Source organism: Trichechus manatus, unplaced genomic scaffold (assembly GCF_000243295.1).
Source record: "Trichechus manatus latirostris isolate Lorelei unplaced genomic scaffold, TriManLat1.0 scaffold00073, whole genome shotgun sequence".
In the NCBI taxonomy this organism is placed as follows: domain Eukaryota; kingdom Metazoa; phylum Chordata; class Mammalia; order Sirenia; family Trichechidae; genus Trichechus; species Trichechus manatus.
In genome coordinates, this window is record NW_004444009.1 from 11,491,469 (window position 1) to 11,508,520 (window position 17,052).

At 53.9% G+C, this 17,052-nt stretch overlaps 2 protein-coding genes across 3 annotated transcripts; both read left to right on the forward strand.

The window, feature by feature from the left end:
• The first annotated feature begins 2,119 nt into the window (after positions 1-2,119).
• PPM1J (protein phosphatase, Mg2+/Mn2+ dependent 1J) lies at positions 2,120-7,347 on the forward strand. Its single transcript, XM_004380394.1, has 10 exons — positions 2,120-2,466; positions 3,753-3,867; positions 4,324-4,611; positions 4,861-4,973; positions 5,308-5,392; positions 5,970-6,088; positions 6,276-6,339; positions 6,497-6,604; positions 6,747-6,898; positions 7,037-7,347. Exons 1-10 carry the CDS (start codon positions 2,141-2,143, stop codon positions 7,182-7,184), a joined length of 1,518 nt encoding a protein of 505 aa, XP_004380451.1. The 5' UTR covers positions 2,120-2,140; the 3' UTR covers positions 7,185-7,347.
• Positions 7,348-10,560: 3,213 nt separating this feature from the next.
• On the forward strand, positions 10,561-16,947 carry RHOC (ras homolog family member C). 2 transcript variants are annotated; one of them, XM_023734917.1, is made up of 5 exons: positions 10,561-10,597; positions 13,730-13,952; positions 14,652-14,772; positions 15,100-15,230; positions 16,161-16,947. In XM_023734917.1, exons 2-5 carry the CDS (start codon positions 13,797-13,799, stop codon positions 16,332-16,334), a joined length of 582 nt encoding a protein of 193 aa, XP_023590685.1. In that variant the 5' UTR covers positions 10,561-10,597; positions 13,730-13,796; the 3' UTR covers positions 16,335-16,947. The 2 variants fall into 2 exon arrangements, with proteins under 2 accessions (XP_023590685.1, XP_004380452.2); XM_004380395.2 differs by lacking the exon at positions 10,561-10,597 and having other exon boundaries at positions 12,984-13,952.
• Positions 16,948-17,052: the final 105 nt, after the last annotated feature.

Genomic DNA, 17,052 nt, shown 5'->3' on the forward strand with positions numbered 1-17,052 from the left:
TAGGTTCTGGGGCAATCTAAGGATAGAGGAGGTATGAGTCAGGAGTAGGTGAGGGGTGCGCAGAGATGAGAGCCAAACTCTTAGGATTTGGGTATGGTCAGAGGGCTGTTCTGGAGCCCAAGGAAGCCTGTTGACATCCCTGCTGACCATCTGGTGCTGGAGCTGGGGTGGGGGTGGGAATGTAGGTCTCTGGGTCCTGGCTCTGTGTCCCACCATGGTGGAGACTGCAAAGAGCAGGGAATAAGGAGCTCACACCAAGAAATGATGAGCAAACTGTCCCAGAAACACTGAATAATAAAAATAACCAGAATGTTATTTTTTTTTTCCTTCAGTCTTTGGCTTGGGACTGCTGTTTATGCCATTTAGGTAAGAGCTGTTTCTAGTTTTTCTCTAACAGGTGGGGCATATCCATATCAGCAGCATGCTCTTTCTCTCCCTGTCTGCCTTCCCAATCTCTGTGCCTCTGGGTTGGGTTTTCTCTTGTGACTTCTTTTTCTCTGGCTGTCTCTGCCCAGAGTACAGGCATAATTTATAGCAAGTCTACAAACCTGAATGACCATTGTGGGATTTTTATTTGGAAGCTGCCAGGAAAGTCACTCCTTTTAGGGGGCACAGTTTGGCCCAGGGAACAGAGGGGAATATGGTCAGGAGGCTCCCTATGACAGAGCCCAGAGTTTGGGTCCCAATCACCCCACTAGGTGGCCGAGGTCTGACTGATAGTTGCATTAGGGTCCCGACTTGCATTAGGGCCACAAGGAGGAGCCCTTGCCCCCATTGGAACCGTGTGTAGGGTGGTGGGTGTCTGGAGAGTCCTATTGATCAACACTTTGATACTGGGTTTAGGGACAGAGTTCTTCCAGCGTCGTGTCAGTACCACGCCCCCTAGAAGTGAGAAGGCAGAAAGGACAGCCCCCTCGGGGTGCTGGGCCCAGTCCTGGTCCTCCGCTTAGGTAGACACTTTGCCTTGGCCTCTGTCTCCCCCTCGCGGCGGCTATAGAACTTGCTCAGCATCCTTGGACAGCTCTACCTTAAGAGGAGGTGGGTGGGATAGGAGGAACCCCCAATCCTCTCCACAACCCATTCTCCCTCCTAACCCCTCCTCCTTGATCCTGAGAAATCTGCTTGGTTCTTAAGCCAGAACTGGACTGGGGGCTGTGTGCAGTGTAAATGACCTAATGTAGGGAAAGGGCTTTGTAGAGGGCCCAACGTGCAGTACCAAAACCACTGCCGTCAAGTTGATTCTGACTCATAACGACCCCACAGGGTTTCCAAGGCTGTAAATCTCTAGAGCTGACTACCACATCTTTCGCCTCTCAGAGCCGCGGCTGTTTTCCAACCGCCGACCTTTCAGTTAGCCGTCCAACGCTTTAACTACTGAACCACCAGGGCTCCTTAATATACAGTAAGTCCTCAGTAAATGTTGTTAGTGTTATTCTTACTAACTAGTCCTGCTGTGGTCAGGGGAGGTCTAAATGTGGGGGAAATCAGTCCCGATAAAGTGGGGTCGGAGTGACAACGGCTCTCCTAGAGCTAGAGGTGGTCTTCACTGGGAACTGCGTCGTCAGGGGCCCGGAATTTACTCCCAGCTCCCTAATTTAGGGTGGTCGGCTCCAGCCTGCGTTGTTATCATCCCTATCCCCCAAGTAGCACCAGCTCGCTCGCTCTCGCTCTCACTCCAGCAGCCCCCAGCCAGAGGTGTTGTCACACCAAGTGCTTCACACCCAGCGGTCGATGATGCCTCCCCAAAGCTGTTGGTTTCGCTCTTAGGTCATCAGCTCCATCGCCCTCGGGCAGGCTGGCCGCTCCGAAACGAGGGCGAGAAGCCTCTCACCCCGTCATAATGGGGAAGTTCTAGCTGACATCTAGCCTGAAATAAGGTTTCCGTCTCTCTGTCCCCTTCTCACAACAACAGACCCTTCTTCCCCAAAGAGACTGAGGCGGAGCGAAGCCGGAATGGGACCGGGAAGAGGCTGCGAGCCAGCAGGGCGGTTCCCGGTGTGGCCCAAAGGAGGAGGAAGTTTTGCAGGGAAGCTACCCAACCCGTGAGGGCCGGCAGGAGCGAGCACCGCCCACCCTGAGCCCTAGGGGGCGGGGCCTGAGCGGGGCGGGGCCACGGCCGAGGGCGGGGCAGGGAAGCAGCATGCTAAACCGGGTGCGCTCTGCCGTAGCGCACCTGGTAAGCTCCGGGGGCACCCCGCCTCCGCGTCCCAAGTCCCCCGACCTGCCCAACGCGACCTCAGCGCCACCCGCCGCCCTCCCAGAAGCTCCCAGGAGCCCTTCGGCAGGGGCTGGGGGCGGGAGCGGGGCGCCCGCGAAGACGGTGGACGCTCGGGCGAGCTTCTCCAGACCGACTTTTCTGCAGCTGAGCCCTGGGGGGCTGCGACGCGCCGACGACCATGCTGGCCGGGCTGTGCAGAGCCCCCCAGACACGGGCCGCCACCTGCCCTGGAGCACCGGCTATGCCGAGTGAGCGCACCCCGGGGCACCCGAACCTAGATAGGACCCCTATCCACTCGCCTGCTCCACAGCCTTCGCGCTGCTATCCGTCCCCCACGCCGCTCTCGGTGCCAGGAGCTCCCTTTCCCAGGACCTTAGCCATCCGCTGGGCTTCGGGCCCCACCCCCTCTCCAGCCCTCTCAGATCGGTTGCAGCCTGAATCACCTTCCAGTTCATTGACTACCCTCACCCGCGCTGCCCCAGGACTCCGCTCCAGAGGGCCCGGCGAAGGATGAGTTGGCCAGTTCTCAGTTGCGGCCCGCCGTTTAATGGCTAAGGGAGGAGGGGTTTTAAGAAGCAGCAGGGGTCCTTTTTAATAAGGGAGATGGCAGCTGGGAAGAGTTGATCCTTGGCTTCCTGGCCCCAACGCCCCTGTTCCCTGTCCCTCTTACTATTCCCCTCCCCCTCCACACCCAGAAATAGCCCGCGACACCAGGCAGCCGCCGGCTTTCCTAGAGGCGGGGGAGGGGGCCGCCAGGGACAGCGGAAGGGTCCCCTTTGGACGCCTCTCCGCCGGCGGACTCTCGAAGGCCAGGCAAGGAAGCGCCCACTCCCACCCCACTCCGGGCCATAGCAGACGGCATGCTCCCAGGCCGTGTGTATTTTTAATGTATCTGCCGGGAAAGCGGGGCAGGGAGGGAGATGGGGGCGCTGAGGTCGCTGAGGGGGGTGGCTGGTGGGCCCCTGGCTCCACCACCACCTGCTTTAGCTTCCTGTGTGGTTATGTGGCTCCTGCGCAGTTCAGGTGGGCTTCCACCCTTACCCTATTTCAATTCTTCTTTCGGATCTGGGCTGGAGCACTTCCTCATTGCCAAAGCTGCAGAAACTTGCCCTGGATAGTTTTAAGGATAAGGGTGGGTGCGCCCCTGAGGGTAGGGTCCTGGGGTCAAGGCACCTGAAGAGTTGGTTGGGGGTGGGATGAATCTCGGCAAGCAGGGAAGTAACAACTGCCCCCACCCCCAATCCAGTTCCTCCCCTAGCAGTATCACCAGGGACAGCAGTTTTGCCAGGGATGGGGAACTGAGGCAGGCAGGGTGGTGCTGCTGGCCTTTCTATGAGGAGGGGCAACCCACCACTCAGACAGTACTCCTTGGGCCTTGCCTTCCCTCCCTATTCCTCCCTCTGGCCTGGATCCCAGGTGACTGTGACCTTTCTCAGCTTGGCCAGCAGGCCAGAGAAGATGTGGTGTCTGAGGTGGGGGTTATTCCAGGACCTGGTCTGGTGTCCAACCTAACGTGGTCACTCTGGCCTGGCAGGGTCATCAATGCTGGCAAGAGTCGGCACAATGAGGACCAGGCTTGCTGTGAGGTGGTGTATGTGGAAGGCCGGAGGAGTGGTACAGGGGCACCTAAGGAGCCTAGCCGGGGCCAGGTAAGCCCCTACCCTTTAGCCTCCAGAAACAGTGACACCTCTCCTCCAGGGATTCTAGGCACTCATGTTTAAATCTGAGACATGTGGAAGACCTGCCTCCTAACTCACTTCTGGCTTCATAACCTGGCATTGGTCAGTTAGGTTCTACCATGTCGGTATGAATGTTTCGTTTTACACTTAAAATGTAGCTGTATACGTATTTATGAATGAGTTGATTAATTACCAACTCAAAGTTTTGCATTTTTTATCCTCTGAGTTTGACTTTTCTGATGCTTTCCTTTCTCCTTAGTAAATGAGTGAATAAATCTAATTTGCTTTCAATACCAAGCTCTGTCTCCTTGCTGACATTTGTATGGATGCCCAGTCTTGCTCTTCTCCCCGCATAACACAGACACACAGACACACAGACACACACACACTCACTCACTCACTCATCTCCTGCTTTTCCTCCACCAGGGACTCTGCTTCTACTACTGGGGCCTGTTTGATGGGCACGCAGGGGGTGGAGCTGCCAAAATGGCCTCAAGGCTCCTACATCGCCACATCAGGGAGCAGCTAAAGGACCTGGTGGAGATACTTCAGGACCCCTCTCCACCCCCCCTCTGCCTCTCATCCACCCCTGGGGCCCCAAGTTCCTTTGACCCCTCTCACCTGGTTGGTCCTCAGTCCTGCTGGTCTTCGCAAAAGGAAGTGACCCATGACAGCCTGGTAGTGGGGGCCATTGAGAATGCCTTCCGGCTCATGGTGAGTGGCTGTTCTGGGCCAAGGGAGTCATGTGGACTCAGGGAGTGATCCAGAAAACCCACAGAACCTTTGTGCGCCTAAGCAGAGTTTGGTTCAGTGGGACAGAGAAGGGGGAGTTATACCCATGTTCCCCTTCCTCTCTTCCAGTGTGGCTTGGCTGGGCCAGTGTATTTCTGCAGATTGAGGGGGTGGCTGTATACCTGGAACCTCTTCTTTATTTACCCTCTTTGACCCTTCCTCATGTGGCAGGATGAACAGATGGCCTGGGAGCGGCGTGGCTATCAAGTGGAGGGGGGCTGCTGTGCACTGGTTGTGATCTACCTGCTAGGGAAGGTGTATGTAGCCAACGCAGGTGACAGCAGGTATGGGGTGGGTTGCTCCTAACAGCAGCTAAAGGGGGCCATACTCTTTGGGATGGGGGAATAGAAGAGAGTGAGGTAGCAGGGATTAAAAAAAAAAAAAAAAATCGAAGATCAGAGGGAGTCAAGAGGGATCACAGGCATAAGGAAGGGCCTGAAATAGCAATGACGGGAAGAAAGATAGGGGCCTTGGTGAGGGATCCTAAGGGTCATTATGGGGAAGGCCTGGTCTTTCTGGAATTCTCCATGAGGGGACTGGGAAGAGCCAGGGCCAAACCTGTTCTTAAGTTCATGTGGCAGATGGAACCTCACATGGGCCTTTTCTTTATGTGGGCAGGGCCATCATTGTCCGGAATGGTGAAATCATTCCAATGTCCCGGGAGTTTACCCCAGAGACTGAGCGCCAACGTCTTCAGCTCCTTGTAAGTAGGGACTGAACTCCCTATCCCCATTCTTTGTTGGGCCTTGTGCCTCTCTACACCCTATGTCCCCGAGAACTCACACCCCCACCACATACTCAGAAAGCTCCTTACTGCTTAATGTGAAGGCCACTCTGCAGATGGAATGCAGAGTTGACCCGGTGGGATAAGGCAGCAGGAAGGACCCTGGGCTGGTCCAGTGCTCCCTCTGTGGCCTCAGCTGAGGAAGGAAGTCGAGTCAGACATGGGGGAAAGAAATAGCAAAGGCCCCTGATAGGCAGTTTGGCCTAGTGCTTAAAAGCATGGGTTCTAGAGCTGGACCTCCTGGGATTGAACCTTGGTTCAAGGACTTTGCTAGTTGTGTGACCTTCAACAACTCCCTTAACCTGTCTGTGCATCAACAGTCGCTGCCTTAAGGGTTGTCATGAGGATTGAAAGAGTTAATACATGTTAATATTAGAACAGTGTCTGGCACATAGTAAACTCTGAGAGTTTTCTATTATTAACATCATCTGTACTGTAGGATGTGCTGTAAACCTAATGCTCCCTGGTCCTCCATTCTGTCTACTCCCAATGCCAGGGCTTCCTGAAACCAGAGCTGCTGGGTGGTGAATTTACCCACCTTGAGTTCCCCCGCAGAATTCAGCCCAAGGAGCTGGGGCAGAGGATGCTGTATAGGGACCACAACATGACTGGCTGGTAACACTTCTCTCAGAGCTGGGGCCCATTCCCATGGCAACACAACCAGTCCTTTGCCAGCAGCAAGGTGGCAGCTGGGTGTCGGGGGGATGTGGCCCTTCTAAGGGGTTTGTGTGAGGGTGTGCAGCTCGTAGGGGAGAGGGGCTTTGATGCCTGGGTGATGCCTCCTCTACTCCCCCCTCACCAGGGCCTACAAAAAGATCGAGCCGGAGGATCTCAGGTTTCCTCTGGTCTGTGGGGAGGGCAAAAAGGTAAACTCCCATGGTAGAGGTGGGAGAGGGCAGGAGGATCCACCACAACTTGTATAGGGAGGTGGAGGTTCTACCTGAGGGTAGGGGTGGGAGGGGTCCACGGTTTGAGAGAGTCTGGGAGAGAGTTATAGCAGCACCCCCTCCTCATTCCCTTCAGGCTCGAGTGATGGCCACCATTGGGGTGACGCGAGGCTTAGGAGACCACAGCCTCAAGGTCTGCAGTTCTACCCTACCCATCAAGCCCTTTCTTTCCTGCTTCCCTGAGGTGAGCTGTATGGGGGCCCCCTAATCACACTTTCCTTCCTTTGCGAGTCTCAGGAGGGCTTTCATCCAGGTTCCTTTTATCCCCAAACTCTCTGTCCATCAAACCCCACACCTTAGTTCTCTCTACCCTCTTCCCCTTCCAGGTACAAGTGTATGACCTAACACAGTACGAGCACTGCCCGGATGATGTACTGGTCCTGGGAACAGATGGGCTGTGGGATGTCACCAGTGACTGTGAAGTAGCCGCCACTGTGGACAGGGTGCTCTCTGCCTATGAGCCCAATGACTCCAGCAGGTAGGGACTTCATGGCATGTGGCCTGGGGAAGGAAGGTGGGCAGAGGGAAGCAATGCTTGGGTATCTACATGTAGGCCTGTGTAGCTGTCTTCTCATATACATGTTAGTACCTGAATGTACACATGTGCTTCTGGCAGGTACACAGCTCTGGCCCAAGCTCTGGTCCTGGGGGCCCGGGGTACCCCCCGGGACCATGGCTGGCGTCTCCCGAACAACAAGCTGGGTTCCGGGGATGACATCTCGGTCTTCGTCATCCCCCTGGGAGGGCCAGGCAGTTACTCCTGAGGGGCTCAGCCCCATCACCCCTGCAGCCTCTCCTTGCTTACCCCTCTTCCAGTCCACATTCTGAAGTTGTCTCCCTGACCCTTCTTTAGTGACAACTGAAGAAGGGGTGTCAGCTAGATCCAAAATTATAGCCATTGGTAAATAAACCAGATGGATAATGTTGTGTGTCTTTATTTACTTTGACTAGATACTGAAAAGTAAGAAAAAGCTCTGTGAGTGGTGGAAAGAACACCAGAACCATCCCGAAAATGCAGTATCCCCAGGTTCTTTCTTCTACCCTCTGCTCTTCCCACTCCATGCCCTCTCCATGAGCATTCTCATCCACTCCTATGGCTTCCTCCATCTGCTGATGTCTTCCAGATCAGTATTTCCAGCCCAGACCCTTCCTGATCTTTAGATGCATACATCCCAGTTGTCTCCTGAACATCTAGACATTACACAGGCACTTCAGCTCAACATACCTCAAACTGAAGTCATCATCTCCCCCCATAAACATGTTCCTTTTCCTGGCTCATCATCTCAGTGGCCACCAGCTCAGCTGTTCAGTTAGAAATCTTGAAGTTGGTCACCCTTGGCTTCCATTTCTTCCTCAGGAAGCTAATCAATTACTAAGTCTTATTGACTATATGCTTCTAAATATATTTCATATTTGTCCACTTACCTCCACCCCCCCCCCTTAGTCACCACCTTAGTTCTTTACTATATCAACCTCCTAACTCATTTCTCTGTCTCCATGCCTCTCCTCTGCCTCCTTTAAGTACACTAGGAACATAGCAGCCAGGGTGCCCTTTCCACAGTGTGAATCGGAGTTGGTTATTTCCCTGAAAAAACACTTCAGTGGCCCCTTATTACACCACACCCAACTCCTAAGCATGGCATCTAAGGACTTTCTTGATCCGGCCACTCCTTCCTAATCCATTCTCATCTTTCACCAAAGCAAATCAAAACAAAGCAAAAAAACAAACTCGTTGCCATTGAGTCGATTCTGACTCATAGCAACCCCATGTGTTACAGAGTAGAACTGCCCCATAAGGTTTTCTTGGCTGTAATCTTTATGGAAGCAGATCGCCAGGCCTTTCTTTTGTGGCATTGCTGGGTAGGTTCAAACTTCCAGCCTTTAGGTTGTAGTGGAGTGCAAACCATTTGTGCCACCCAGGGACTACCCTCAAATTCCACCCTCTTGAGGTTCCCATAACTCTGTGGGGCTGTAGTAGTTCCTATTTATTATTTCAAATCTACACATCACCTTGTCTTGGACATTTCTCCGGCCCTTCATGACTGGGCATCCCGCAACCCAACCATGACCCAACTATAGCTATTACCTCACTGTATTATAACGTCTATATCTGGAGGCAGAAACCATGGTGGCTTAGTGGTTAAGAGTTCGGCTGCTAACCATAAAGGTCAGCAGTTTGAATCCACCAGGGGCTCCTTGGAAACCCTATGGGGCAGTTCTACCCTGTCCTATAGGGTCGCTATGAGTCAGAATTGACTCAAGGGCAATGGGTTTGGTTTTTTGCATTATACCTGGTGGTGCAGTGGTAAGAGCTTGGCTGCTGACCAAAAGGTTGGCAGTTTGAATCCACCTTGGAAACCCTATGGGGCAGTTCTACTCTGTCCTATAGGGTTGTTATGAGTCGGAATTGACTCAATGGCAACTTTTTTTGTTTGTTTACACTAGAAGTCAGTAGGGAGTAGCAGTTAAGAGTAGGGGCTCTAGAGTCCAGCTGCTTGGGTTCTGGTGTCACACCCAACACCAGCTCTGTAATTTCTCTGAGCCTCAATTTGCTTCTCTTTAAATGGAGATAATAATGCTACCTCATAAGGTTGTTGTAAGGATTAAAGTTGTTTTAAGGATTAAAGTATCTTTAAGTTGTCTGGATTCCACATTTAGACTGTAAGTTCTTTGAAGACAGAAATCAATCCTTGGTACATAGCTTGCAGTTCACACTCAATAAATGTTTGAGTGGGTTAAGAAGCCTGGGGACTAAACTGCTCTAGGCCACAGTTTCCTCATTTATTAAATGTGTGGGTTGCACTTCACATCTTTAAAGTCTATATTACTCTGACATTCATTCATTCAGCAGGTATTTGTTGAAAACCTATTATGTGCCCAACACTGGGCTAGGCAGTGGGGAAGGGACATGTCTGAGGAGTGAAGGAGGCAGCGTGAAGAGAGCACCAGCTTTGGTGCCAGACAGGCCTGGATTTGAATTCCTACTCTGTCACTAAAATTGCAAAATTTGGGCAAGCCACTTAACTTCTCTGAGCCTCAGTTTCCTTATAGGCAAAAGAGGTTGGGTATACTTATCCCAGAGTCCCTGAGTGGTGCAAAAGATTAACACGCTCCTCTGTTAACTGAAAGATTGGAGGTTCGAGTCCACCCAGAGGAGTCTCAAAGAAAAGCCTGCTGATCTACTTCTGAAAAATCAGCCACTGAAAACCCTATGGAGCATAATTTACTCTGACATACATGGGGTTGCCATGCTCGGAATCAACTCCACGGGCACTTGGGTATATACCTATCCCAAAGATCTATGATGAATATTAAAGGGATTGAGCTATGTAGTGTACGGATCACAAGCCAATAAAATGTTGGTAGACTTCCTCCTCATCGTCTCCTTAGCCGCCTTACAGGGAAGGAGATACACGTACATATAAATACCTTACGCAACAAGGCAGACAAGCCAGACTTTCCGCAGAGGCACACAATGAGAGTTAGAACTGAATTCCCAGCAGGGGATCCGGAAGAATTTTCAGAGGGAGTGTCCTTTGAAGGGTAGGGAACAACTGGACTCATGGAAATTCCAGGTTGGAGGAATGAAGGGAATTGTGAAGTGGCAAGGTGCTGAAAGGTCAAGGCTGAAGGATGAAGTTGGGTAGTACTTACTCGGCAAGATTGTAAGTGCAGGTGGTGAGCATCTTCCGCCCCTGGCCCGCCCCGACTCGGTCGCCTCGGGACTGCAGTTTCCCAGCCCCACCTCCCGCGAGGTACCCGGTGGGGCACAGCGGATGGCTGCTTGGCCACGGGAGGGCAGCAGCGGCCCTGCCTGACCCCACCCCGAGCGCCTCTCAACTTTCCCGACGCCAGTCCGCCCTTAGAGGCTGGAAGGCTGGGAAGAGACTGAGTCTCAGGGGCCTGTTCCGCCCCTCTCCTCCGCAGTCAAGGGATCTCCCCGCCACGCTCCTCCTACCCCGGGGCCGGAGCCCGGACCAGCGGCGCCAGCGACCCGCGGCGGCGGCCCTGGGCGGGAGCCGGGGGCGGGCCAAGCAAGGGGCCGCCCCCGGCCAGCCCCTCCCCCTGCCGTCCTGCCCGCCCCTCCCCGGCGGCGCTGAGGAGGCGGAGGCCGGGCCCCTCGGGTCAGTTTCTGCCTCGGGCACCGGCCTCGCAGCTGGAGGCGGCGGAGCGGAAGGTACCCTGGGCCAGGGGCTGGGGGTGGTGGGCGTCCTGGAACTCATATCCGGGAGAGCGCTTTCCCCCTCCTCCGTTCGGCCACCGGCCGGGGAGGGGGCTTTGGCCCGATCGCGGGCCGCCGTCCCTCCCGTTGGACGCGGCGTCCGGGCTGTGCGGGGCCCGACCCAATGGGCCCTTCCCTGGGCTGCAGAGTGAGGTCCCCGAGAACTGCCGGGCAGGGGCTCTCGCATCCCGGTGTCCGAGCCGGAGCCCCTTCCCGTCTCCTCCCAGCCTCCCGGAACCTGCCCCCGCCGGGCGAGGGGCGAGAGGGCTATTTGGGTCGCCGCGAGAAAGCCCCAGCTAGACTCTCTAGGTCCCAGGCCGGGTGGCCAGAGATGGACCTGGGGTGGAGTGGGGCGAGGGTCCGAGTCCGGGTAGGAGTGGAATTCCCCAGGCCTGGACGGCAGAATGGCGGGAATAGGGGCGGGGTGTGACCGGTGGGGGTGCCGCCACCCTAGACGGTTCCTGAAGCCTGTTTGGGGTAGGGGTATAGGGAAGAACCTAGCTCCTTTTTTTCTTTTTGTAAAAGAATCTCCTCCCTCCCTACCCTCCCTCATACTCCCGACCAGGATTATCCTGGGGGTTTGGACTCCGATACCGGAGGCTGAATCCTGCCCTCTCTTCTAGTTTTAAGGTTGAGGACGATGTATCTCCAGAACATTGATTGCTTCCACAGACCCCAGGGGTGGCCGGCCAGGGGTACAGCGGGCCCCTCTAGATTATCTGGGAAATCAAGAGAATGATAGAGGAGAGGGCGTGTGTGTATCCACAATGTCTTCTCTCAGGGAAGGCCCCACAAGTTCCAGGCAACATTCTAGCCCCTTTGTGGGGTTTGGTTGCCCCTCTTGGGGTCAGTGGGACATTTTCCCTGGGGCTGCCTCTCACAGGGAGCTGTTGTCCCTGCCATCTTGGCGCTGGGCCTGGTGTCCTGGCGTGGCCTAGGCGGACTGCTGTTCTGGCCTAACCAGAGCATGAAGGAAAAGTCTTTCTTCTAATTGAGCCAGGAGCTCCAGGTCACTTGATGCATGCCCCTACCCCAGGGTTCCGGCCTCCGCCTCCCACAATCTGTCCCACCTAAACTGTCCTCCTGGGGGAGGGCAGGAGCATACTCATGTGTGAGCAACTGGTATTCACCCCAGTGGTGATTGCCTTCCATCAACACTGCCCACCCCAGATTGGGGCTGCCCCAGACCATCTTCACACAGCTGGATCAGTTGGACTAATGGGAGTGGGTGTCGGGGAGTTGGAAGAAAACTTAGTGCCAGTTACCTGGGTAGAATTCCCAGGGAACCCCCTTTTTGTAGGATGGTTTCCATTTTAAGGGGGTTCTGCTGGCAGGGTGAATGCCTTCTTGCCTGTCTTCTGGGGTATCTGGGAAGGGAGAGTCCCTTTTGTGGTGAGAGAGTAGCTATGTACACTCAACTCCTATAAATTCCCTCTGACTCATATCCACTTACCCTCATCCCAGTTTTGTGAATGTATGTGTGGAAGAGAGGGAGGAGCCACCCAGAATCCCACTGTTGAGGAGAGCTAAGCTGGAGCTGGAGTATTTTCTTGCTAAAAGGCAGACCAAAGCAGGGGTGTGAGGTGGTGGTGGTATGTGGGGAGCAGGAATTCAGCCCAGTTTTGACGGGATGTGGGACTGAGAGAAAAAGCCAGGTTTAGGGCACAGATCAGGTTTCTGTCCCCTTCTTTCGTAACTGTTCCCTGCCTGATTGGTGCTGGGTCTGGCCCTTATTTGTCTCCTTTTGGGGCTCCTCCCAGCCCGGGCTCTAGCCCCCTCCCCCTTTCCAACAGCCTTGACTTCATCTCAGCTCCAGAGCCCACCCTCTCTTCCTCCCAGGCTGCAGCCTTGGAACTTCAGCCGACTGGAGGTCAGCTCCTCTTTCCAGGGAAGGAGCAAGTGAGGTTCAGCTTGGGCAGGGGAGCTGGGAAGGTGTGATGAGCTGTGTAGATGCACGTTAATGTGTGTTGGGGACAGGACACACGGAAAGCCCTGGAAGCTGACTCCTTGCCCTGAGTCACAGGGAGGGGTGGGCAGGGCCTTTGGGTGAGCCAACAGAGGGGAGGAAGGGGCTGTTCCAGGGAGTGGGTGGAGGTGATTCCCTAGTGGATTATTCTCAGTCGCTCTGCTGTGGTGGATGTGTGGCTCCCTACAGTGTGGTCATTGTCCCCTGCCTGGGGCTGAGTGACCCAGTGTTACTCCCAGGCTCAGGAGGAAGGGGGGAGGAAGGCTGCCTGAATGTGGGCCGTGGGCACTGCCAAGACTAAGCCTCCTTTGTGTCACTCGGGGCTTTGGGGACCAGGCTGGGGTGGGCCAGGGAAGCCGGCTGGCTGCTGCCACTGTCCTGTCTGGGTTTCCCTGCATCTGCTCTCGTCCTACCTCTGGGGTGATATGTACAAAAGGCAGACATTGGAGTCACACAGCCCACTTTGAATCCTGTCCCTGTGCTTATGCGCCTTGACTCTGAACGTATGTCTTAACCCCACTGAGCCTTAGTTTCCAAGTTTGTTGAAATGGGAAGTATACCATTCATCTTCCAAGCTTCTGAGGACTGAAGGAACTAATTTTTGCCAAAATGCCCAACATAGTGCCTGACACTTAGATGCTGGATAAATATTCTTTCCCTTAGCCACCCACCACATAGTGGCTGGTCCTACTAGCCTGTGGTCTTGGGGAGGGCTCCTGGTCTGTGACTGGGCAGTCATGCTGACTGAATCTGGTCTAGACTGGACTGTAGTGATTATTAAAGTATCAAAATCCTAGGAACAAATGAAGTCTGAAACCCTGATATGTAAAACAGATAAAAGCCAGCTCCTCTGGACTTGTCCCTGATCTCTGAGCACCTCTCTAGGCATCCAGGGTCCCAGTTGGTGAATGGATTAGACCAGAACTCATGTTTTCTGGCTCCTAAGTGGGTTCTTCTTCCACCTCCCATTTCTGTATTCCAACCCATCGAGGGAGACCTGTCCCTGACCCTGACATTAGGAATTTAAGCTCTGTTGCCTGAATGATGGGTTCTTGACAAGAACATGCCTGAGCAAGCCCCTTTCCCTCCCCTCCCTTCCTTTGCTGCATGCCTGTTTCCAGGGAAGTGTTTCTGGACTTGTTGGCTTTTCCCAAGATCCCTACTGCTTCTTCCCCGCCGGCCCCAGCCATGGCTGCAATCCGAAAGAAGCTGGTGATTGTGGGGGATGGTGCCTGTGGTAAGACCTGCCTCCTCATCGTCTTCAGCAAGGATCAGTTCCCAGAGGTCTACGTCCCTACCGTCTTTGAAAACTACATTGCAGACATTGAAGTGGATGGCAAGCAGGTAAAGGCGAAGGGCCCCGCCTCATCTCACCTTGGCACTCGTTCCCCTGGTTGCTTTTGGACCTAGTATATCCTTCCTCACCACCCACACACTTCCTTGCTCCATTCTCCCAGCTGGAGCCAGTAAAAGTTAGGAAGTGAAACTAGTCTTAAAAAACCTATGTACAAAAATTTAAAAGAAAAGGGGGGGGGGATGGGTGGAAATGCTGATGCTCTAACCCATAGATCAGTAATAAAAATAATAATAGCAAAAAAAAAAAAGAAAACAAAAACCAAAAAAAAAAAAAAACCTATGTACACCTCCTGATTCTCCCACATACTTGCTCTGTAATCTGGACTAAGATCCTTAGTCTCTGGGTTTAAACTTCCCCAACTGCAAAATGGGGATGATGGTAAGACTACTCTCAAAGGGTTGTTGTGAGGATTAAATAAAATAATGGTGCTCACAGTGACAACTTATAAACTGTTGCCTGACCCCTTCACAAAGGTCAAATACAGTTGTCTTATGATTTTAGAAAAATTCACCTAGCTTATGGTATGTGGCAGTAGTCAGCACAATCCCTGCTATGTAGCAGGTGCTCAAGGGATAGCTGTTCAGTGAGCCTAAATGATCAGTGGTTTCAGAGAGGACCTCTGGGTAGCAGGGTTGTTAAGTTGTGACTAGAGCCCTTGGGCTAGCTACTCACTGTCTGTGTGTCAGGTGGAGCTGGCTCTGTGGGACACAGCCGGGCAGGAGGACTACGATCGCCTGCGGCCTCTCTCCTACCCAGATACTGATGTTATCCTCATGTGCTTCTCCATTGACAGCCCCGACAGCCTGGGTGAGGTGGGGGTTAGGGCACTGCAGGTAGGGGATTGAGAATAGCTTGGAATCACCAGAAGTGGTGCTTGCCCTGGCCTGTCTTCAGCCATCTTCAGAGGCCATCTTCAGAGGGGGGATGGTGGTGCTGGGGGCTCTGTTAGCCTTTCACTGGGGTAACTCTGGCCCTTGGGAGGGCTCAGGTGAAGGTGCACTGTGAGGGGAAGGGGCTTTGAGCTATGAAAGGGACCTTCATGCTGAATAGACTGCTGTGGGGAGACAAGGCCCCAGGAGGGCACTTTCTAGCCCAGGTAGAGCTACCGACACTTGCTGGGACATGTCTGTGCAGAAAACATTCCTGAGAAGTGGACCCCAGAGGTGAAGCACTTCTGTCCCAACGTGCCCATCATCCTAGTGGGGAATAAAAAGGACCTGAGGCAAGATGAGCATACCAGGAGAGAACTGGCCAAGATGAAACAGGTGGGTGGGGTTGCCAAGCTGGAGCCCTTAGAACGGTGCCCTCTGGGAGACTGCAGGGGGGCGGGGAGGGAGCCTTCTCTCCAGCTGACTGTCCTGTGCTGGAGGCAACTGTGGTGGCCATACTCCCAAACATCTGTTCCCTGGTGAGGGAGAGATGGAAGCATCCCTCAGAGTATCTGATCCAGTTTTCAACGAAACTGTCAAGAGAATGAAGTGACTTATCTAAGGTCACTTGGCATGTTCATTTATTCCAGTTTGTCCATTCTGTCCTAGAACAGGGGCTATTGAGAATAAGAAAATCCGCCCTCAGGGAGACAGTTCTTACAATAGATGTATCACTTGGAGTATACAGGTGGTGCCCTAGGAGAACACCTGGGGGAGAGGCATGGACTGCCATGAATGCAGGACAGAGGACTTAAGTGGCTGGAAGGAAGGCCCAGAAGGGTGAGGGAACTAGCTTGTTTGGGGGCCTGGTAAGTAGCTTTCTATAGCCAGAAGACTAGTTTATTGGTGAAGGCTGCCAGGCTAAGTAATGTGGGTTATCCGGTAAGGATAATTATGGCAAGGATTTAAACTATAGTTGTCTCTGCATGTTAGAAAACTCACTCTGGCAGCCATCAAAATGGTTTGGAGGAAAGTGAGAATGGAGGCAGGGAGGTCAGTTAGGTGGTGGATGCCCATTCAAGCAAAAGAAGGGTGTGAGGTTATGTAGGGCTGGACAGGAGGGGAGGGAATAGACAAGGGAACTTTGAACCTAAACATAAACATCTTGGATCCCTGGTTCAGGAGCTTCCCAAGGTGGCTGGAGCCTGTGTCTTGTGGGGTCAGAGCTGTAGGATATATTTGTTCTGTTACACACTTACAGGTGAGGTAGTAAGAGGCGCACCTAGTCCCCAGCTTCCTTTGACCTCTCAATTTCTGTCTTCCCAGGAGCCTGTTCGGTCTGAGGAAGGCCGGGATATGGCCAATCGGATCAGTGCCTTTGGCTACCTCGAGTGCTCAGCCAAGACAAAGGAGGGTGTGCGGGAGGTATTCGAGATGGCCACTCGTGCCGGCCTCCAGGTCCGCAAAAATAAGCGTCGGAGGGGCTGTCCCATTCTCTGAGATCCCCAAAGCCTCCCTCCTCACCCCCTCCCCTCACAGGGATGTAGAAACTGTCCCCCTCCCAGCTCCACCCTCATAGGACTCCATGCTGAAGGTGCCCTTTTTCAGTTCCTTCCAGCCCGGGACTGCATTGAGCTTCCCCAGCCCTAGTGGTGTGGTGGTAGGCCCCCCTCCCAGTCCTCTGGGAACCTAGGCCGGTATCCTGCCCTTCCAGAGTCCCCGCTGCCTTAGGGTGGGGCTCCTGTTCCCTTTGGGCTTCCCCAGAGGATCTGTCACACACCAGCACTTTATACACTTCCGGCTCACAGGAGAACGTCTCGGGCAGGGGACTCGGAGGATGTAACCAGAGTCCACCAGAGTCGCTTGCTTCGGGCAGGGGCCTTGTCTCTGACTATTCTTTGTGGGGGGCATAAATAAAGGACACAGGCTCCAACGTGTGTGGCAGCTTCCTGTCTTTCCTGGTCCGTGTCTTAGCTGCCAGCTTGGAGTCCCATCTCTTCGTTTCAAGTTGCCTGCCAGGCTGGCCCGTCTGCAAAGGCAGGACTCCTAGGCAGGCAAGCGGGCCAGCAGGGTGGAGACTTGGATAAAGGATGAGGTCATGCCTGGCTCTGGGCCTGAGAGGCGGGTGAGGGGAGTGGTCTACATGTAGCTGGGGCTAAACTTAGAAACATGTGGGTGGCTTCCCTGCCACCTCCCACTGGGTTTCCTCCCCTGTTCT